The sequence below is a fragment of the Paralichthys olivaceus genome, chromosome 7, assembly GCF_024713975.1.
Source record: "Paralichthys olivaceus isolate ysfri-2021 chromosome 7, ASM2471397v2, whole genome shotgun sequence".
In the NCBI taxonomy this organism is placed as follows: Eukaryota; Metazoa; Chordata; class Actinopteri; order Pleuronectiformes; family Paralichthyidae; genus Paralichthys; species Paralichthys olivaceus.
The window spans coordinates 12,913,093-12,935,127 of NC_091099.1; the positions used below are offsets into that span (position 1 = coordinate 12,913,093).

The 22,035-nt window shown below is 41.4% G+C and overlaps 1 protein-coding gene across 2 annotated transcripts; it reads right to left on the reverse strand.

Annotated features, from left to right (window-relative positions):
* Positions 1-1,424: 1,424 nt before the first annotated feature.
* chd2 (chromodomain helicase DNA binding protein 2) lies at positions 1,425-21,701 on the reverse strand. Of its 2 annotated transcripts, XM_020078909.2 has the most exons (38): positions 20,577-21,701; positions 16,327-16,561; positions 15,535-15,621; positions 15,283-15,344; positions 14,692-14,823; positions 14,177-14,359; positions 13,508-13,647; positions 13,183-13,408; positions 12,992-13,092; positions 12,867-12,908; positions 12,596-12,777; positions 12,360-12,484; positions 12,059-12,275; positions 11,874-11,963; positions 11,594-11,784; positions 11,310-11,498; positions 11,059-11,221; positions 10,771-10,923; positions 9,819-9,890; positions 9,040-9,189; positions 8,794-8,942; positions 8,612-8,708; positions 8,431-8,523; positions 8,162-8,335; positions 7,835-8,004; positions 7,684-7,725; positions 7,430-7,569; positions 7,211-7,349; positions 6,954-7,104; positions 6,517-6,639; positions 6,269-6,391; positions 5,735-5,875; positions 5,030-5,146; positions 4,702-4,880; positions 4,506-4,605; positions 4,234-4,414; positions 3,859-4,105; positions 1,425-3,337 (listed from the first exon to the last, which is right to left on the reverse strand). In XM_020078909.2, the coding sequence occupies exons 1-38, from the start codon at positions 20,636-20,638 to the stop codon at positions 3,049-3,051; spliced, it is 5,457 nt and encodes a 1,818-aa protein (XP_019934468.2). In that variant the 5' UTR covers positions 20,639-21,701; the 3' UTR covers positions 1,425-3,048. The 2 variants fall into 2 exon arrangements, with proteins under 2 accessions (XP_019934468.2, XP_069384531.1); XM_069528430.1 differs by lacking the exon at positions 14,692-14,823 and having other exon boundaries at positions 20,577-21,522.
* Between the last annotated feature and the right edge of the window lie 334 nt (positions 21,702-22,035).

The following is a 22,035-nucleotide window of genomic DNA, read 5'->3' on the forward strand; positions in this document are numbered from 1 at the left end:
GTTTTGTGAGTTTTAAATTTGTATATTACCAGTTGTGTTTTGAATTTATCACAGTTTTTGTACATCAGATGCTTTGTTGAATGTGAACTTTTTTTTTTATTAATGCAAAAACATGAACTCCACAGATCAGGATATTCAAAAACAGCAACACACACACACACACACACACACACACACACACACACACACACACACACACACACACACACACACACACACACACACACACACACACACACACACGCTCGGCTGCCATCACTATTTGCTCACTTGGTTATCGATGAAGTAAAACACCCTGAATGCAGGCCAGCTTACTATAAAAGTACGATCGGACATGCTCTGGGGTGTTCATGTTTTTGAGTTTGAAGCACTTTATGTTCTCTCTTTCATTTAGTTCTTATTTTGTTTGTCAGATTTGTAATACTAATAAAAAATATGGGGATAAAACATAGCTAAATGGGAAATGCCAGAAAGATCAAACTGTGTTTGTATGTAAAGCAAATGTGGTGCCACACGCCAGCTGTTTATAATGTAAATTATTTATTGAATAAAAGAAAATGTCTTGTTAATGTGCTACCATGGTCTCATTTACTGTAAGTGGGAGCATTTTTTGAAAAATCCTTGTGCTGTTTTGCCATAACCCTACAGTGTGTGACTGCCCCCTGCTGTAGAGATGCTGAGACGCAGATAGGAAGATGTGTAACAAATGGGCTTGATATAGGAGGCAAATGATTAAAAGTACGAGTTTAGAGCTTTGTTGGAATCATTTGAATGTAACTTGTAATTTTAAAATTAAACATCTTTAACTGCGGAAGGAAGCCGGAGTAACCTTCCTGCTGTGAGGAAACAGCACCGCACATCATTGTGCTGCCATTGTAACATCTCATGATCATTTGTTTCATGCACAGAGTTCTGGTCACTCCTCACATTTAGGAGACAAATCTATAATAATGAGTAGGTTGAGATCAGTCCATCACTTCTAATTCAAAAAAATCAAAGACTGAAATTGTGTTTTAGTAGAAAACATTTTCAGATAGATTTCAATCAAATCAGCAATTCAGTACAGCGCAAGCCTCCACCAAGGCCCAACACCCCCCAGTGAAACCACATTTAAGTCTGCTTAGATGCAGATTATTTGGATTCCAACCACAGTGCAGCAAATCCCCTGAACATGCCAGATTATTTTGATTAATCAGTGTAAACCTTATGAAATCTCACAACAAAGTTCCTGGACCCACCCCTTTGTCCGGAGCCATGGCAAAACATTGTGGATTCTTCTTGGTTCGTGTCCCGTCCTTCCACCAAGTTTCATGTAAATCGGTTCAGCTGTTTATCCAAAATCCTGCTGACAAACAAACAGACCAACAGAGAGATGTGAAAACATAACCTCCGCAGAGGTCATAAGGAAAAGAGATAGACCATGATTGTGTAAGAAGGTTTATTACATATGTCCAAACATATGTACAGAACATTTCTCATGAACAGTGGTTTTTGTCACAAATATAAATTATTTAGACTTTCTTAAAGAACATATGATACAGGAACCATAGCTTACTTTAACATGAAGAGAAGATGTGCTGGCTGATCACTAACTGGTCGGCGAAGTGCCCCAGATTATTTTTATTGATATTCTGTTACTTTCCTTTCAAATTGCCATATCCTTTAGAAATCACAGACCGACCAGAAGACGTGGTCCCTTCACCACAGAATCATGATTTCAATCATTCAGAGCAGATTTCCTTAAAAGTTGTGTTTTAATACTTCATCCTGCCTGTTCTAGAGCCCAGTACTGTCCATGAACCGATGCACATAAATAAGGCACAAATGGAAAAGCAACAAAAAATAAAAATGAGGGCCAGAGCAGGTGCAGATTTGGCACAGGAAAACAGGGTGAAATGTCAGCAGCGACTTCCTGATAACCCTTTAACAACCTTCCAGCAACAGCACAGCCGTCCGTTAATCAAAGATCTTTCCAAAGCTTAGATTAGGAAAGAAACATTTTCATCAAGTTGCATTTTCAGACACTATCGAGTACTTACACAGGTGGAAAGATCGGTGTTATAATGAAACTATGCTGAAGCACTAATACTGAGGGAACAATTTATTTTGATTCATAGTGTTATGAACCTTTCCACACTTTGTTGGAAAAAATACTGCCAACAGATCTTCCATTTGATCAGAGGAAAGTCATTAAAGTGAACTAAGCCAGAAGACTGCAGTGATTGATATCGGCACACACAAAGAAATGATGATCATTTGTACACATTAGACGTGAATGAGCTAAAACCTTTTTTTTTTTTTTTTCCGACCCCCTGCTGAGTGTTTCGAGGAAACATACTGGCCTCGATTATTCATTCAACTTTCAAAAAGAACTTGGGCTGACCCATCGCGACACATTTTAACCCACATGATGATCAGCGATGAGTCGATACAGCTACATGTCCGAGTTAAACATTTCAAAAGGTGCAGATGATAATAACATGTTACACATTCCTTTTGTACAGAAATCTTCCAATGAGATCATTTGCAAGACTTAAAGCTAAACACAAAATAATCATAATCATAATAATAATGTCCATGTCATGGTTCTTTTGGGAGTAATCTCTACATTAACCATTCAAAAAGGTCAAAACCTTCAGGCACTTTTAGGATTAAGATCAGTCAGTTTGTTTATCCTAAATTCTCCTTAGATAATAGTCCATGGGACTAAGCATCCTTACGTGTTCCACTCAGTCTGACCATGACTGACTGATCCAGTCATTTAAATAAAGATGCTTGTTTTAGTTTTGTTCCCATCGTTAAGACGACAGGAGGAAACAAACTTCTTCCTTCGGGGCACAAATCATTTCCAGCCACAGTCATGAGAAGTGTGAAGGAGGAGAGCTGAATAGTTTGGTTTTGCTGGTAAAGAGGGTTCATGATGATTCCCTTTCCAACTGTGAGCTTATGATTGGCGAGTCCAGACTTGTCCATCAGCAGCAGTAAAGTGACTTTGACCCTGGACAACAAGAACACCCACATCAGTTTCTCAGCCAGCACCGGCAGGCTTTATGTTTTGTTCCTGTTGTTCCAGTTTGGGTCTGCCGCTGCGTTCAGCTCCACGGGTCGCTCCTGTGGTGAGCGGGAGTCCTGGGGAGACTTCTGAGCCTGCGGGGAGCGGGGGTCCAAGAGCGGAGGAGGTTTGTCGGGATGGAAGGTTCGACTGTAGTGATCCTGCCCTGGAGGCCCCGCTGGCCTGTGCTCCGGCATCCTCCTGAACTCCTGAGGAGGGCCTTCTCGCCCCTGGTGGTAGTTGGGACGGAATTCGTCGGGGCGTCTTCTTTTGGGGTCCGGATTTCTGAAATAACAATCACAGAATTTTATTTTTTATAAAACTAGAATGACCGCCCTGTGGTTGTATGCCTTCGCCACCCAGTGCAGATTTTCCCCCTGACTCATAAGGTCCCTGTGACCTTTGAGCGATGAAATATAATCAGTCCATCTTTGAGTCCAAGTGACAACTGGTCAAGATTCAAAATAAATTCCCTCGAGGCAGACTTTAGATATCTTGTTGAGACCACCATGACTTTTGAGTCTATATGGACAGTTATGCCAAATTTGAAAGGATTCTCTCAGGCCTTCTTAAGATAATATGTTCACTGGGCTTTGCGAGGTCACCTTGACCTTTGACCACCAAAATGAGTTCATCCTCAATTCCAACTGAATGTTTGAACCAAACTGGAAGAAATTCCATTAGTTTTCTTGAGGTATTATGTTCACAAGTATGGGGCGGATGGACGCACGACCCAAGAACTTAAAACCTCCGGAGGTATAAAAACTAAACATCCACACACATCACCAGGTTGTAATAACCCTCACCTGTCGTAATAGGGTCTGTGGCCCCTGTGGTCCCGGTCGTTGCTGTACTGCTCATACGGCCTTTTTCGAGGGGAGCTGTTGTTGCGGTAACCGCCTGAGCTGCGGTACATGTCTCCATGTGGACGTCGGTCACCGTAGTGATCTTTGTAGCGATGCTGGTCATATTGATGATGTCGTTCCCCCTGCCATGACTGGTTACTGTTACCAGGGTAATTGTATTTGCGGTCCCGCTGCCAGTCTCCTCGATCTATAATCAAATGTGAAAAAGTTCATATTAAATGTCAGATGTTTGTTTTTTTCCTCATTTCAGAGCGCTGCTAATGCAACTCTGTGTTTAACAGTACTCATGATCTAGACAAATATATTTACACATACCATCATTTCCAAAGTGCCGCTTATTGCCCGCATTGTACGGTTCTCTGTGGTGCCCGTGTGAACCCGGCTGATTTGGGTTAGATGCAGATTTGGTTCCCGTGGACTCTCGACTAGAACCAGAAGGTTCTGGTCTAAAATTTTTCAGCCTCCCTGAAGAATCGTCCTTCTTCTTCTGCTCCTTCTGGAAAAGTCACAGGATAATTTCAACATCAATTACATACAACGGATCATTTTCAATTCAGGAATCTTTATCAACTGTGCTGATAACTTGCCTCTTCCTCGTGCGATCGCTTCTTCTGTGCCATTTTGTAAAGCTTGTGAAGCTTCCTTGCTCCAAACTCTGTAAACTTAGACACAAAAATCCAGAGATTTCTGCCAAAACAAGACACAAAAAATAATCATTAGCTGAGTTTGAACAGATTTGTCATCATGACTCATTCTAGAAAATATCGTTTTCTATCATCTTACCGTCGCCATATTTTGACATGTTCTGGGTCGTTGTAGAATTTAAGGCACTCTGTGATGCGGTCTCCAATCTTCAGCAGGCATGTGCGTGTGTGCTGGAGCTGCTCCTGGTCAGACAGACCCTCGTCTGGTTTATCCAGCTGCTTCAGGGCCTTTTTCACCGGCCTCATGCGCTCCTTACACTAGAAGAAGGACACAAATTGACTTGATTATTTGAATGCAACGTTTGTTTGATTATGATTTACACTCTGCAGACTTCTTTACACATCACTGACTAAACTCCACTAACTTTAAGATCTGAATTTAAGAAGTAAAGAACAGAGACACTCACAATACTGAAGGTTTCCTGGTCGAGTTCATCGTCCTCCTTTCCTTCGATGGGAACGGGCTCAGACCCAGCAGTGATGTGAACTGGACCTTGAGTCTTCTTCCCTTTGGCTCCTTTAGCCTGAAAGACAAAAATACCATCAATCTACGTCCATTTATTAATCACATGTTTATTTCGTCCCTGTCGTTGATTTGTCTGTTTGTCAGCAGGGTTACACAAAAACTACTGAACTGATTTCCACAAAACATGGAGGACAGATGGAACATGGGCCGAAAGAGAACCTATTCAATTCTGGTGCGGATCTGGACAAAAGGGCGGATGCAGGAATATTTGTTTCCCACTTTCTTTACCATTACCATTTTTTTTTTCTTGACTACTGAATAATTCATGGATCTTGATGGAAAACATTTAGGGGAGTGTGTGCACTTTGGTGCGTCTCCAAATAAAAATCTGCAGTAGCAAATTTAAATGTGGTTTCATAAGGGGATCGTTGGTCCTTGGTGGCGGTACGAGTGCTATTCTACTTCACATACCTACTACATGATTCACATGGTGAAGATACAAAGGGCAGAAGACCTTGACTTTGCATGTTGAATTTTAATGCTACAACAATGTGTTGCATACTAATCTGTTAAAATATACATGAATAACCTCCCATCAGTGGGAATCTGAAACTTGTCGAGGTTAAGGTCTTGAAAACTCAAATACCTTTTCTTTCCTGGGCTTGGTGCCCTTCTTTTCTTTGTCCCCGTCCTTCTCCTTCTTAGAAGTTCCCTGTTTTTCTTTGTTCTCTTTGTTATCCTTTTTCTTCTGTCTCTTCTTGTTCGGGGACTTCTCTGTTCCGTCATCCTGCTCAAACAGGAGAGAAAGACATTGCACATTAAACAATATGAAAAATGTGATAATCTGCTAATATAGAAATAAAGCTGAGTTGTACTTCTCCGTTAGGGTCTTGCAGTGATTACCTTCCTACCTCGCAGGGTTAATTCATAGTTTTGTGTCTAATTCATTCACTAATTCACTTTTGTAGCATCACTGCAACAATGGATGGAAAAGGGGATGTCCTTTAAAGCAATGTAGTGGATTTAATATACCTGCAGAATTGTTTTTATTTCCCAAACCTAAAGCATGGGAAATAAAAAGCAGGTTCCACACAGCCCCTATAGTCACCACAAGACCGGGACACAGAGGTATAACACAGTAATTAAGAAGTGACACTGCAGTGGTCGTCAGATGTCTGACCTTGACTTCCCCCTCCTCTGACGGGTTGTCGGACAGGCGGGGGGAGGAGATGTCGTTGCCCTGCTCGTCCTTGAGAATCTTGTTCTCCTTTTTCACCCGGGGCTTCCTCTTCTTCACTTTGACCTTAAGAGGAAGAAGAAATAGTGTGAGCGATGAGGGAGGTAGGTGACAGCGTGTGTAGATCACAGAAAAACACCATGTGGTGAAAACAGCACGGATGAGTGCCTCTGTCATTAACAGCCACGTACCTCCTCCCCTGTCTTAGACACGTCTGAACTGTCTTGTTCTTTTTTCAGCAGCTTGAGCAGATACTCAGCTCTCGCCTGCAACTGTTTGGCCTGAGGCTTCTTGCTCGGGTCGTCAGGGAGAATCTGTGCAGAGGGAAGTGAATGTTAGACTCATTCTAAAACTATAATATACAATACAACCAAATGGATAGAACTTAAAAAAAATTAAAAACTTGATTAATTTTATGTAAAATATTTTCTACGTTGTTTGTTCTGTAAAGTTTTCAAATTAGAAAACATAAATACCGTCACCAATATGTCTGTTAAAGGTCAGACAAATAAATCAGTTCAGGTGTTTTTCTTACAATAAATACATTTATTGCGCTTTTGTTTTTATAATTTTATTCCTCATTACCTAACAATTATGCCTGTTTTTAAGGTAGATGTTTGATATTTACCTTATCAGCCAGTTTCAGGTCGGGATCTGTCTTTATCAGATCCCAGTTGCCGAAGCCGTGCTCATAGGTGCCGAGCAGGAGCTGAGTGTCGTCCTCCAGATCCCAGTCCACATCAAAGTGAGCCACCTTCACCCGGCACGTCAGCTTGAACCTGTGGGAAACAGCGTCGTAAGATCTAATCTGCAGCACACCTTCCCTCTGATCATGTTATCTATAGAAAGCCCACGCTCTCCTTCATATCTGAAGTGTTATCTTACTTATTTCTCTCCGCAGGGTTGGAGGGCACCACTTTGTGCAGCGGCTCAAACTCTTCCTCGTGCTGGATGATGGACTTGGCGTTGACCTGCACTCCTGAGATCTTGATATTAATCCCTCGCCGTTTCCCAGGACCTTTGGCTGGAATAAGGACATGTATCAGTTTGGCCATGGAGAACAATAAGATCTGAAACCATAATCGAGTAGTTTAATCAACACACCTTCTACAGGGTTCTCTTTGAGGTGCTCCTCGTGCTCCTGCACTGCAGTCACGCAGCTGCTATGAATCAGTTCACCGAGTCTCTTCAGGTCTGCGATGGATTTGTCCACCAGCTCAGAGTCTCTAGCAATGGCCTCTAACCTGAAAAGAAGAAAAGAAGACTTGACTCTAACATTGGTCTGACAACTATATTGATGTATTCTTAAATGATCCAGAGATCCAGAGATTTCTAATATCATTTAACCATATGCTTACCTTTCAAGGGGAGACCCAAATTTCTTGTATGCCTTGATGAACCTGTAAATTATATTATTATTGATGCATTAATAATTGTGATCATGAAAAGACACATGACAAATGCAACAAGCTTCACTGAAACACTAAAAGATTAGTCACAGATATTAACCTGCGAATCTCGGCATCAGTAAAACCCTCCACGTTGTTTTTGCGGGCTCGAGGTCTTCCTCTCTTCTTTGGCTTCTTGTCATCGTCACTGTCGTCCGTCTCGCTCTCAGAGCCTGAAGAGCGGTTCTTCAGCTTGGAGCCCACATCGCTGTCACTGTCATTGGCCCGAGCCTGAAAAACACAAGAAACCAAGTCAGATCACAGTGAACTGATTCAAAAGCTGAGAGACTGGTGGTAAATGACTTTAATTATGTTAATGTATCAGTGCTGGAAAATGGACAAACAACATTCAGACTTTTCCAAATAAAACTGTGAAGTCTCCTCTCACCCTCTTGTTCGAGCTCCTGCTTCTGGGCAGCAAGAAGATGTCCTCCATCTCCCGCTGCTTCTCCTCCTCCTCGATTTTGCGCCGCTGCTCCTCTGGGATGATGTTGTCCCACTCGCTTATCGATTTATCCTCAAGCTCGGGAGTGGTCTCCTCCATGCTGGAGAAATTAGCCACCTGCAAAAACAAACAGAGAAGAGATGCTGGATTATAGATCAGGCTCTGAAATAAGGTCTGTGGATACCGAGATATAACTGAACACAGCAAACTACCTTGAACTGAGAGAGAAGTTCGTCTGTAGCACTTGAGCCCGGGTCACTTTCTCTTGTTTCAGCCAACCTCAGGATCTCTTCGATATCCATCTCCTACAGAAACATTAAGACGGTTTACTTTTCAAACTATGTAAAAAAAGTATTTTTTAAACAGGCCTGTTTCTATTCGCTGATGTGAGACCTGTGGTTCAGACTCCTCTCCCTCGGCCTCTTTGAAAAGTTCCTCTGCACCAAACTTGAGAATAGCGGTCAGTTCTTCTTTGTTGAATGGGTTTGAACTGTGGATTAGAAAAGACTTTCAGTATCTCAACATTAAACAACATCAGTGAATACAATCCCATTGAGTCATTTCTGACATCTTACTTAGTGGTTCCGGAGTTGCTGTCCAGTACAGTTCGACCAGTGGTGTCCATTCTCTGAATGACAAGATGGTCCAACACCATCTTCTTTTTCGCCCTCTCAATGATGTCCTCCTCCACTGTTCCTTTGGTGACCAGCCGGTAAATGTTCACCTATACAGAGAGCACAGAGATTTCTGTTTATATGATAATCTTAATAATCACGCCGCAAATCTGTGATGGCGGTGATGGATTTGAGTTTTGGATTTACTTGTTTCTTCTGGCCGATCCTGTGAGCCCGGGCTTGAGCCTGCAGGTCGTTTTGAGGGTTCCAGTCAGAGTCGAAGATGACAACAGTGTCTGCGGAGGCCAAGTTAATCCCTAAACCTCCAGCTCTGGTGGACAACAGGAAGCAGAAGTCCTGCAAAGTGGATGAAATTGTTATTTGGCACTTAAAATCCATGTGTAAGATTTAGTTGAGGTCTATCCCTATATATCAAAATAATCCTAGTGATGTTGTTTACCAGTGTGTTTCATCTAAATTGCATGAATGTTGTTTTGTTTACCCTAGAATGGTCCCTTTATATTTAAATACTTTATATTTACACAGGGAGGGGTCCTCTCTACGGAGGCAGCCATGTTTTTTTACAGTAGCCCAAACAGGACAAACTAAACCTTTTGAGTTTTTAAGACAACTAAAGCTACCACAGGTTCTCTGTCATGTTTGGAGGGGGAGGGGGAGGTGAGGGGTATTCAGCTGCAACATGCAACTTCACCACTAGATATCACTAAATTCTACACACTGATCATTTAATACATCATTAAATACACTCAGTACCTGCTACTGATTTAATTGAAAAGTGTGTTTAAAAAGTATTATCGCATCCTTTAGTATTAGTATCACATGCATTTTGCATCAAGAGTAAACTATATAATTGTAGGAAATTAATTAATATGAATTATGAAAATATTTTATTTACTGCAGAGCAGAGTTTTGCAGCAGATTTCCAGTCTTGCATTATCAGTCACATTAAGTCATCAGATACTCACCTCTGATCCTTCTGCATTAAAGTGGTCAAGTGCTTGCTTTCGAATTTCTCCCTTTATGGAACCGTCCAGTCGCTGCAGAGAAGAAAGAACACAGAGATTTAACTCTTTTTTTCTGTTTTCATTTCCCGAGCAGCTTTATCCTGTAACCTTGACATTACACTGCTTCAAAAACGATTGTCTGTCTAAACTCTCAGAACGATCACAGCCACTATACTGCAGAGACCAGGTCAGCAAGAACAACCAGAGTCCGGTGACTTGCAGGAGTCCAGCTGGTCTTCAGTAGAAAATAAATAGTGGATATAAATAACAACATGAACTCTCAGCCTGGCCGAGTATGTGTGCGACAACACCGACATCCGATCCTCACCAGAGTCAAACCCGCCCAAAACGACCACCCCCACGCCGCTTCTCTGTAAACACCAGTGAAGGTGCAGGTGATAAGAGAATGTTAGAGGAATCTGATGGAAGCGTGATTATCATTAATAACGTGACAGAAACATTCTGTATGTATATGGGAAGGCTTGTTGTCAAAGTGTCAGAGTCCAAATGCGTTGCACTGTTGCATGCATCACATGCTTCCTTTTGTGCTGCAGAACTTTTGCTCTGTGATAACTAAATAATTTTAACTGTTCAGACCATCCTGAGTGATCCGATCACAAGTGGTCAGCGCTAAGGTCATGTCTGAATACACCAAAATGAGATTCTATCAGTCAGACGACATTCGAAGGTGGTATGGGACGCATGTGTCCATATTCACAGTCAAGTCTGATTTTAATGCCTTTAATAAAGGTGTGAACACATGTACTTAACTGCTGTCCACCTGTGATTGGATCTCAGGACGGATATTAATATCAGGTTTGTCTTACAGGTGTTGATGCACATCACAGCATCAGTCATAGAGCAACTGCTAAGTGAAATCTAATTTTCAACCCACCACCTGAACGAGTCGTACCTGGAATGGGTATCGGTTCTTGGCGAGGTATTCAGCCAGAATGTCCAACATCCTGACCATCTGGGAGAAGATCAAGACCCGGTTGCCTCGTTGTCTGAGTCTGGTCAGGAGCTTGTCCAGCAGCACCAGCTTCCCGCTGCCTTTCACTAAACTCTGTGGCACACAAAGTTAAGACTTTAAATCTGCTGTGATGACTGCATTTCCTTCAGAGTTGAGTCACATCTTGTTTCCTCTACAGAGCAGAGTTATCCTGAGGTACAGCTCAGAGCTACAGGATTATAACCTTACCTGCAGGTGTTCCTGTTGTGTTTCAGTGTCTCCGTCCTCAGGCTGTTTAATGAGGAAACTGTGGTTGCAGCACTTTTTCAGCTCCATGACGATGTTCAGGAAGCCGGAGGAGCTGCCTCGGGTGCCTTTGGAAAGAGCTTTGTAATTCCTTGTTAAAATCCACCTGAAAATATATAAATATTTTGTTAATGGAGAGAAGAAATTCAGCTTCTATACGAGAGATGCAATTAAAAACAGAAATGAAATCATACTTGTAAAATTGTTTCTGCTGTGCTGACATGTCGACACGAAGGATCTGCTCCACCTTGGCAGGAAGAGATTTTTCCACATCTTTCTTGACGCGTCGGAGGAGGAAGGGCTCGAGGACTTTGTGAAGACTCTGATAACCATTATCTCTTCCTTTCCCATGTTCGTCCTCAAAATCCTCCCAGGAGTGGAACCTGCAGTGCACAACAGAGGCATCACTCATCTCTGGCAGGAAATCAAATTGATGCTTTTGTTCAGTATCGCGTACAGACTCTAAACTGGGGCGTACTTGTCAGGCATGAGGAAGTGCAGCAGGGACCAGAGCTCTTTGAGGGAGTTCTGCAGCGGAGTGCCGGTAATGAGGAGTCTGTGGTTGGACCTGAACTCCATTAATGTTTTGTACAGCAGGGAGTCATCGTTCTTCAGCCTGTGAGCTTCATCCACACCCATGAAAGCCCAGTTTATGTTCCCGAGCACACCCTGGAGACAAATGTTGAGGCAAGACAAGTTATTTACTCGGTTCTTCCTGTAAATAACGATCATAAAGAAACAATCATCATTACTCCTACCTTGTCTTTAAGTAGAATCTCATAAGTGGTTAATAGTGCATTGAAACGGATTCTTTTTGTTTGATGGTTTACCCACTCATAGTCGCGGATCTGCACAAATAGAAACAAGTTGATGAAACAGAATCTGGAGATAACACGGTGATAAAAATTAAAAAAACAGTAATCCCCAGACTAATCCAACCAACCGTTTTCCTGCTCATGACGTCACCGAGGTAGACCACCACGTTCGTATCCGGGGCCCAGGTCTCAAACTCCCTCTGCCAGGAGGTGAGTGTGGACAGAGGCACCACCAATAAGAAGGGTCCATAGAGCTGGTGCTGGTGGAACAGGTAGGACAGGAAGGAGATGGTCTGGATGGTCTTTCCCAATCCCATCTCATCGGCAAGTATAACACTATTGCACCTAAGGTGGAAGAAGAAAATAAATCCTTGTTTCCCTTCTCCTTCAGTTTTTTTCAAACATATTAACCATGTATTTGCACAGTACCTGCACCAGGAGTGAGCGAGCCAGTTCAAGCCAGCCAGCTGATAATCTCTCAGCTCGAGGTTCTCATTTCCAATGTATGAAGGTTGTTTCTTCAGGGCAACAAACCTCGGCCTTTGCTTCAACACCTGGAATAAAAGTTAGAACGACATTTCTTAACTTTTGAGCAGCACGTTCTCACCATGCAGCTTTTAATCACTCAGATTTGAAAGTAAAGAGAAGATGGCTTTGCCTCCTACCTTGCAGTCTTTGGACGGGACGGTTTTGGTCGAGTTGCGGTTGATGAAGCTGTTGATGCAGTGCTCAAACTTCAAACTTCTAACCAATGCTCCGTCTTCCCAGCTGCACTCTGAATAAGGTAACCCCATCCACTTACATAGATACTCTGGCTCATTGGAGGCTGGAGTCTTGTGGCTGTGAGCTGTTTAAAAAGCAGATTGATTATCAGACACATGCAAAAAGTAAAACGCACAGGAGACTATTTAAAGAAATGGAAAATAATGAACTTACAGGGAAAGTCTGAGGTTCCAGGTGTCTTTCCTGATTTTGTTGCTATGAAGAAACAAAAACAATCCTTAAAAAATACTGTATGTGCGTCTGCAGCACTAAGAGACAACAGCAAATACATTTCTTACCGATGACACGCTCCACAATCTGAAATTGCTTCTTCAAGTCAGATGTGAGCTCCTGTTGGCAGTTATGAAATTCTACATCCTCGGGCGAAGCCTTCCTCAACCTGCCCACAAAGTCAGGATAAACCGTGAAATTCCCAGAAAAGATGTGAAATTTGAAAATAAAAACGTTTCGGCCAAACAAAGATTTTCACCATGAATTGAGCTCCTCGCTTTTCTTTTTGTAGTTGTCCAGTTTCTTTAGCCCCTTGACTTTTTGCTGGATTAATGAGTCCATGCTCTCCCATGTGTTGTGGATGTAGGACCAGCCCTTCCACTTGATCAGAAACTGAGTCTCCCCCTCATCGTTCTCTGGGTCAAAGCCCTCACTCGGGTCCCCATTCTCTGTGATGGCGTACACGGTGGTGGAAGCTCCGGAGGCTATAGGAGCCAGAAGAAAATTCAGACTGTGCCAGAATGTTTTTCTGATGAGACACAACATGATTTCAAAATAAAGAGAGACAAGTGAAAGTGTATCACCTCCTTTTTTGCTGATCCTGGTGTCCATAACCTTCTCAATTGTCTCACTGTCATCGTCCTGCTGCTCCTCGCCTGCGTCCCCGGTCATTTCTATCAGGTCATCAGAGTCTGTTTCAAAGTCGTGTTGGTCCTCTTTGTAACTGTAACCAAACACAAATACAGGGGGGACTGTTGATCTACAGGCGGAGATGTAGCAATAACATTTTAACTTTGCACTACCAGTTGAAAAGGCAAAAATGTGTCTGGAGTCATAATATACTAAACTAAATGTCCCTGTCTAATAGAAAATTTAAATTAAACTACCGCCCTGTGGTTGTCTCCCTCCACCAAATAGTGCAGTTTCAGTCTACACGTATTTTTCCCAAACTCATATGAGGTCACAGTGAGTGTGATGAAATCTAAACCAGTTAATCTTCAAGTCCAATTGACAACTGATCAAATATTGAAGAAATGTATTTAAGTCAGACTTGAGATTTCCAGTGAGAGGCCACAGTGACCTTGATCTTTGACCTCCAAATTCTAATCAGTTTTTGTGAGTCCAAGTGAATAATTCTAATCTTCACAGGAAGAACAACCCAAAAAACACGCTGCATCTGGCCGCGCGCTGTCGCCAGGATGGAGGCATAAATATCTCTAGGGGGAATTCTTATTTTGAGTTTAAAAATCCACCTTTTGACTTTGGTTGCGCCCCTTCTTCGTGTCTGCCTCTTTGGAGTGTCTTCCTCATCGTCATCCTCATCGTCGTCTTCATCATCGTCGTCGTCATCTTCTTCACCCGATGACTCTGCTTTTCTGGATTTTTTACCCTTCTGAGAGAGCTGCTTTTTGACAGATGATGATTTGGTCTGAGGTCTGTAAGACACACAAACATTCAAATCACTTAAAGATGAGGAACCAATTTCCCAGATCACTGCCAAAAAGTGATTTTTGCTCTCTGGCTCTCCACTGGCCAATTGTAAATCTGCATCCATATATTTTACAATTTGAGAAATATTGTTTTATGATCAGATTAAATTTCATATTTTAGATGTTATAATTCGAGTGTTTACAACGTCAGGATGAAAGATTGAGGTGTCTCAGTAGAGTCATTATAAAAAATGTAAACAACTGCTCACACAATATGAAATGATTTGGAGATGACCAGTGGGTAGCTGTCTGATGGCCAGGCTTCGCTATACTCTTACCTTCTAGCAGGAAGTCGTCTGGATCTAACTTTTTTCTCTTCCTGCTCACTGTCTGTACTGTCGGAAGCCTCCTCCTCATCCTCATCCTCCTCCTCTTCATCATCATTTGAGTCATCATCTTTCCAGATATTTCTTACAACAAAGAAATGCCACAAGTTCACCCCCAAGGCCCATCACTTTTACAATCAAATATAATTTCATAGAAATCCTGGCCTTAGGGTGCTCAGCACAACCAGATTTAATCAGGGATAAGCCGCCGACCGGACCAATCAAATTTGATGCTGTTGTGTAAATATCACCGGGGAGGCTGAAACTAACTGAGCCCAGTCTGAGCCAAACAGATACCCATTTATAAATAATAAGCTTTAAATGATGAGTCACAACATGGACAACAACAGAATGACACAGAAGTGAACTGTGAAGAACTACTGCATGGATCAAGTGTCAAATAACAAAAATCTCAACAAAAAAGTTCCTCAAAGGGTCAAAACACAGAACAATTAAAAAAGAATGCCAAATAAATTAGAAATAAATTAAATAAAATCATGATATTAATGATAATACAAATAACAAAAACATGTTACTACTTACTCTTTCTTCTTCGCCCGTGATGTTTTTCTCTTGGGACTCTCGCCCTCAGAGTCACTGCTCCCCTGTTAATACACCAAACACAGCAGGTATGTTTCATCACGCACTGGGAAATGTGCAAGTACTTCCACATAACGTCCACTAGATGGCGCATATGGCTGTTTTAAACCAGGCGGTGCTGGAAGACATAATTGTGTGAATCGTTTTGTCTTTGTTTCATCGTTCTTCTTCAAGCGGTCGCTCTCATCGGCTTACCTCAGCTCCGACGTTTAGACGAGCCGGCTCCTGTCTACTGCGGTTTGACCTCCTGACCCCGTACACATCTGGATGTTCCTCCCACATCTGTAATCAAAGAGAGGCCATTATCAGAGAGACAGACTTATTTTACCAACACCTACATAAAATATCTCCACACTCTCCTCATTTGTACATGCTATAGTGCTACAGTGCTACAAATAATGCGATTACATCTATCTTATGTACTTGCAGTATATGGTTTTGCAGTTGGTTACATTTACATATTTACTTTCAGACTGTATAAAAAAAAGTTGTAACAAACGTGTAATGGACTTCAAACTTCACCTTGTACTTCAACTACAAGTTATTTTCAAAGATTTAATACTTATTTGTTGGGTTTCCTGGATGTTTCTGTAGCCAGCAACATCAAAAAATGAACTATAATGTTTTGCAGCAGGAGCTCAATTAAAAGTCAACAGACTTTTATTATGTAACCTCACTATTTACAGTAAACACTCAAAACACATTCCTAAAGTGAACACACTACATTCTCATAGACGGATGTTTAAATGGTTTGGAGGTGGGACACAGAGTCCAACACAGATTAAAAGATATGGCAGCTGTAAAACTTGCATAATTGAGGATGAAACTGCAACCGTCCCACACGTCAACCAGTCATAATCCCATTAAGAGCCTGATTACACAAACAAGGTTAACCGCTATTAGAGGACAAGAACCATAATCCGCTTTAGGAACAGTTTAGTCACCACAGAGAACCTGGGTGCGTCTCTGAAGTTCAGTGACCTTTACCTTCTTCACATCAGCCAGACGCTCCTTCTTTCTGACTGGCTTGTCTTTGACTTCCGCTGTGTTTTGCTGTGATTTGGACTCGGCTGATTCGCTCTCTGACTCCGAGCGACTCTCGGAATCCGAGGAACTGTTGGACTCAGAGTGGTGGGATCTCCTCCTCTCACTGCCATGCTCGCTCTCTGACCGACTTCCTGACTCTGACGCAGAGTGGTTGGACTCCTCTGAAGCTGAATTGCTAAAGGGGCAAGAAAACGTTCATTCTTTTGATTTATATAAAAAAGTGAACACGTGTACAACTTGGCAAAAATGTGAGCAGATAGTTTCAGCGACGAAAGATGTCAGCAAATTCAAAGTGCACACACTTTCACTGGGGCAGGGAGCAACTAGGGAGTTTGAAGTATGAGTATTAATTACATCATGCAGCGTGTTCCTCCTCACTCAGCTAATAGTCTTATAATAACCTCATTCTTTCTCAGGCACACAAATCTACTTACACTCAGAGTCTACAGACCTGCTAACACTAAAATAACTTAACTTTGAAAAGGCATCACTTCTCTGAGTGGCTACACCCACTGAACCTCTCTGCTGACCAACAACTCATAGTTAAAAAAATAACATAATCATAATTACCATTATCCAATAATGATACGAGAGGAACAGGGTTTGATAATTGAACAATACAGAAATATTTCATATTGTTAGCTTTAAAAGGTGATTCCGTGTTCTTCAAAAGATTTAATTGGAAGGAAAAAATATCATTAAGTGCAATTATAACGATAACAACTTAGATTTATATTGTGCCTTTTGAGTCCCAGGGCTGCTGCCCAAACCTCGGAAAACAAAAATAAGAATGAAAAGCAAAGGACTGAAGTTTTTAAGTTTTCTAGTTGTCCAGAGGGAAGGGGGGCTGCCACACTGAATGACCCTAAATCAACATATAAAAACATGGATCAATGAGTCCAGTGCTTCAGTCACTGTTTCCTGAGCTTTTAAGCAAAATTAAAAAACAATGTGTACTGTGACCCCTCATTACAGTTTATGATCATAGTTGAACATGAGATGTGCAGTTTCACAAAGTTGATCCTTACTCCTCAGATGTTCTTCTGAAAGGTTGTTATGGGCTGAAAGGGTGAACATATTCAATACACAACAGAACATACAACAAAAGAGAAATGTCAGAAAAGTAACTGCTTATATTTATTAAATCACTTAAAGGTACAGTGTGTAGAATTTAGTGATATTGACTGTTGAAACTGCATGTTGCAACTGAACACACCTCACCTCACCCTCCCCTTCCAAACATGAAGAAAAACCTGTTGTGAACTTCAGTTGTCATAAAAACTCAAAAGGTGTTTAGTTTGTTCAGTCTGGACTACTGTAAAAAACATGGCGGCCTCCATAGAGAGGGTCCCCTCGATGTAAATATAAAGTATCTGAATATAAAGGGCCTTAACTGGTGTAAAGAAAACAACAGTCATACAATTAAGATGAAATTAACTAGTGAAAACATCATGAGGATTATTCTACATTACATTTCTGCCAATAGTTCCCTTTCACCTAAATCTTACACACTGGACCTTTAAATAAAAAATGACCCTTCTGGGACCCCGATATTTTACCCTAGGACTCCTTTAGAGGGCGAGACCCCCTGGTTTTTAACCACTAACACAACTTATCCATTTGAAAATGTCGGTACATAAACATGGGCACGGAGAGCATCAAACTCTTTCAGGACCACTTTAAAAAAACAAGATCTCAGAGGCTGTCTCCGGACAGGGTGGAATCCAAATATGATTTATCAATTTTGCATAAAACAAACACTATAAACCTCAACAAGTAATGTAAACGAGTAAATCAATGAGTTTTCTTTTTTCAGGGGGTTAAAAGATTTAATAAATGAATGCTGACCCTCTCCTCTCCTGTCTGACAACATGTCTGACACATGGGGGCGCTATACTCATTAGGAATAAATCTCCAGTATAACTGTTCAACCTGGATTCTATTACAGACAGATACTTACAAAAATGTATGAATGATTAAGTTTTAATTATTATTTCATCTATTGGGGGTTTATTAACAATAAGTATCTTACTTTTAATAATTTAAGAGTTTAGATTTTTCCTCCATAATGTAAAAACTAACAATATCTTTGTCCTGCCATTTCTACAAGTACATGAATTAAAAGGATAAGTATGAATTCTAGTAATAATGTCACTGGTGCTAACTGTTACAGCTTCAATGACCAAACTCGGAAGTGCATGTCTCATTCCGCTTTAAAAGAGGTCAAACGTGGGCGGCACCTAGAAACGATCTCGAATTACTATTGGTTGACATGTTGCTAGGTGGAAATGCAGCCAATAGGGGCGCAGTGTGCAGGCTTCCCATGGTCTGAACTCTTCCTGTTCCTCCTCCATGTAGTTCTGAGCTTGAGTTTTAATACAGACAAGTGAGCAAGCTGGGCACACAAAGCAAGGGCCATTTTGTGACTCAGGAGAGACACTGTGAAGTCCTCTGTTAGGACATGATGTTTCATAGAGTCACCAGATTTTCTGTTGCTCACTCTGCTCTGCACGTCCACTCTGTTCAGCAAACCGGAGGAAAAAAGTTAGGCTGTCATCAGTGGCAGAGGACATGTTGAACCCAAAGCTAAAAAATACTAAAATGGCTGCCATAGGATCACACACAAACTACAAGTGTGATGTAACCTGCTGCAGTGAACAGCCAGTAAAATGCAGAATGAGGGTGATTAAGTGCATTTTGTATTCGAAAGGTCTGCATCTTTATTTCAAATCACAACAGCCTTTAGATATCGTGCTGCATTATTTGTTTTGGAAAACATGACAGCAATACTATAAATTTAAAGAGGGATGCAGCATTGGTGAAATAAATACAAACCAGCTTTAAATGGCTGCCAACTTGTTTCTGCATTGTCCTGACACAATGCACATGATCTGATATTAGTTTTTAAATTGTCTTTATTGGTGAAAATGTAATGTTTCCACTGATTTTTATGTATAAAGAATGGGAGGATGATTAAAAACTGAAATGTTCACATTCTGTCATGAAGGAAAACAGACAATATTGTAAAATGTGTCTCCGCATTAAGCGTGCAGACCATTGGCCACAGGGGCTTTGGAATCTACTGAAAACTGACACAAATATTGCAGCCAGGATAAAATAAAAATAAAAAACAGTTTGATTGTAAAATTCACTTCTTCAGACATGATCACAACCAAATAATTCAATTAACAAACCCATGACAATAAAGCTGATAACACAAGACCGATAAAGTGTTTTTTTAACATCTGATATCTAAAAATGACAGTAAAATGATTACATAGGTGTCAATTGTAGATAAAATGTTTGAAAAGCAACAATTTCCTCTTCATTATCATAAACAACAATTCTGTTTCTGGAAAGCGTTTAAATTGAAACTGTCCATTCAGAGACAGCCCAAAACAAAACAAAACCAGAAGTAAAAATAACTTCCCCTGAAAACAAATAGAGTAGAAGTTATATTTAGTGTGTGAGCACTGCAAAACTTCATAATACACAAAAGCTTTTGAATGGTATTTATTAACCCTATAAAACCAAACAGATTCATTGACAAGCATCTCAACTCAAATGTTTCAATAAGCACAAATAACCAGGGATAACAAAACTTGCATTTCCTGTACAAAGTTCACAGAGTTCAAATGTAAAAAGTGTAGATCGATATAAAAATAATAAAAAAGTAGCAGCCACATGCAAACTGGTTTTCAAGGTTTGAGTGCGTTAAATGGAAATATTTGATTTAGGCCTACAACTGAGCAGGAGGGAGACATGGGTCAAGCAAATCCTTTTTTCCAGATAAATAAAGAAAAACGAAAGAAGAATGTTGCAAAAATGGTGCAATGCAGTAGCAACTAGTAAGACAAGGTCATTTTACACTGTAGCGACAGGATAGCAAACATTGGCGACAAATCATTTGCATGTTAATACAGAACAAATGGGTTTTGCTGGGGTCCAACACAGACATCTGATGTAGTAACACGGGCCTGACACCTCAGCATCGAGTTGAGAAATTGTCGGGGGGAAAAAAAAAATCAGGGTGTGGCTATTAAACAATAGCAAGGTCATTCATGACACTAGTGCACAGCCATCAAACCCCAAAGCATTAATGTACACACAGGTGATCGAGCATGCTCCACAGGGTAAACAATCCCAACAGATGAGAGGGGGGGAAGGTTAAAAAAGTTTAAGGGTCGTACCTTGACGCATTGCTCCGCGTGGATCCTTCATCCTCGTGCTTCCCACTCTTATTCTTCATCATGGTATTATCCGGAAAGTGGCTGAAAGCGAGGTTGATCTGTGTAGTCCTGGTGCTTTACTGTCAGAAAAAGTTGCAGGAAGCATGAGCTGTGTACCGCACAGCTCCGGCAGGACCGTGCTCGGCCGGCTGTTAGAATCCCGGCGGTGCGACACGCGAGGAGAGGAAGAAGGCATTAAAATGAAAATGCCCGATTATCGCTAACATCGCTAATTTCAATTTCGAGTGAAGGAATAAAGACAGGTGCTGTCAGAATAAGTTAAATATCCGAGGCTCGTCTCTCATGAGTCCACGGATCATTAAATTCTAACTGCGTCATCGGATGGAGGAAGAAGAAAAATGAGATTTGAAATTGAGAAAATGATCAAAAATGATCAACGACACAATGTAAACAAGCCGGATTGAAGAAAGGTGGCAGCCTATAAATGAAATAGTACTTTCGCTGTCACGTTGTTTAAATAATGAACTCGACTGAGAATGACAAAATGTGAAAAATAACAATACTAACTTAAAGGTGAAATGATTAAAAAGGTGGCTTGTTTGAAAAAGCTCTCAGGCCTGTGGAGTCTTCCTCTGCTGTCAGAGCCACAGAGGCGAAGCAGCACTAAAAATGGAGGCGCGCCATGGCTGCCAGTGCCCTGTATGGAAAACAACGACAAGCACAACCCCAGCACAGGCGGCCGCGGTCTCCTCGACAAAACAGCCCGAAAAAACACAGCAAACGCACCAAAATCACGCTAAAACAGCGACCGAGCGACCACAGCCGACGACTTAGCGTCAAAATCAAGCGCAGATCGACCGAAAAACACGCAAGACAGACGATCCGACGCGAGCCCGTAGCACCCTTCCCGAGGCTCAGCCGCCATCTAGAGCTCCTTCCCAGCTCTGAAAGCTTTGCCTTTGATTGACGTTATTTCCATTTACCCTACACTCAGGTGATGTTAAGTCCCACCCCTTTTTATTAGATTTAGATTATGATTTTCTACAAACTTACACACACTAAAGCACCAGGACACACTGCTGACACTGGAAACCTGATTTCCTCATTTCATGAGAGTGTGAAAGCAGAGAGGCTTTAAGGGAATATATTTTTTGTAGCAACTGCATCACTTCCTGTTTGGACAGGAAGGAGGACAACCAGAAGCCATTTTAGAAATCCTTTGGAAACCATTTCTGTCAAGCCCAAAAGCTTTTATGTATCACGTGTAGGGTTGTGTTCTGCATCTGATTTTGAATTGATTAAATTAAAAACTTCCCATAGGGACTGATTAAAACACAAAGGTGCATTTTCAAAATCAAAATTCCCTTAAAATCTCGACAATCGAGGTGATTATTTCCTTTTTAGAGCAACTCCAGAAAAATCAAGATCACTTCGGGAAATTCTCCAGACCAATGCAAAG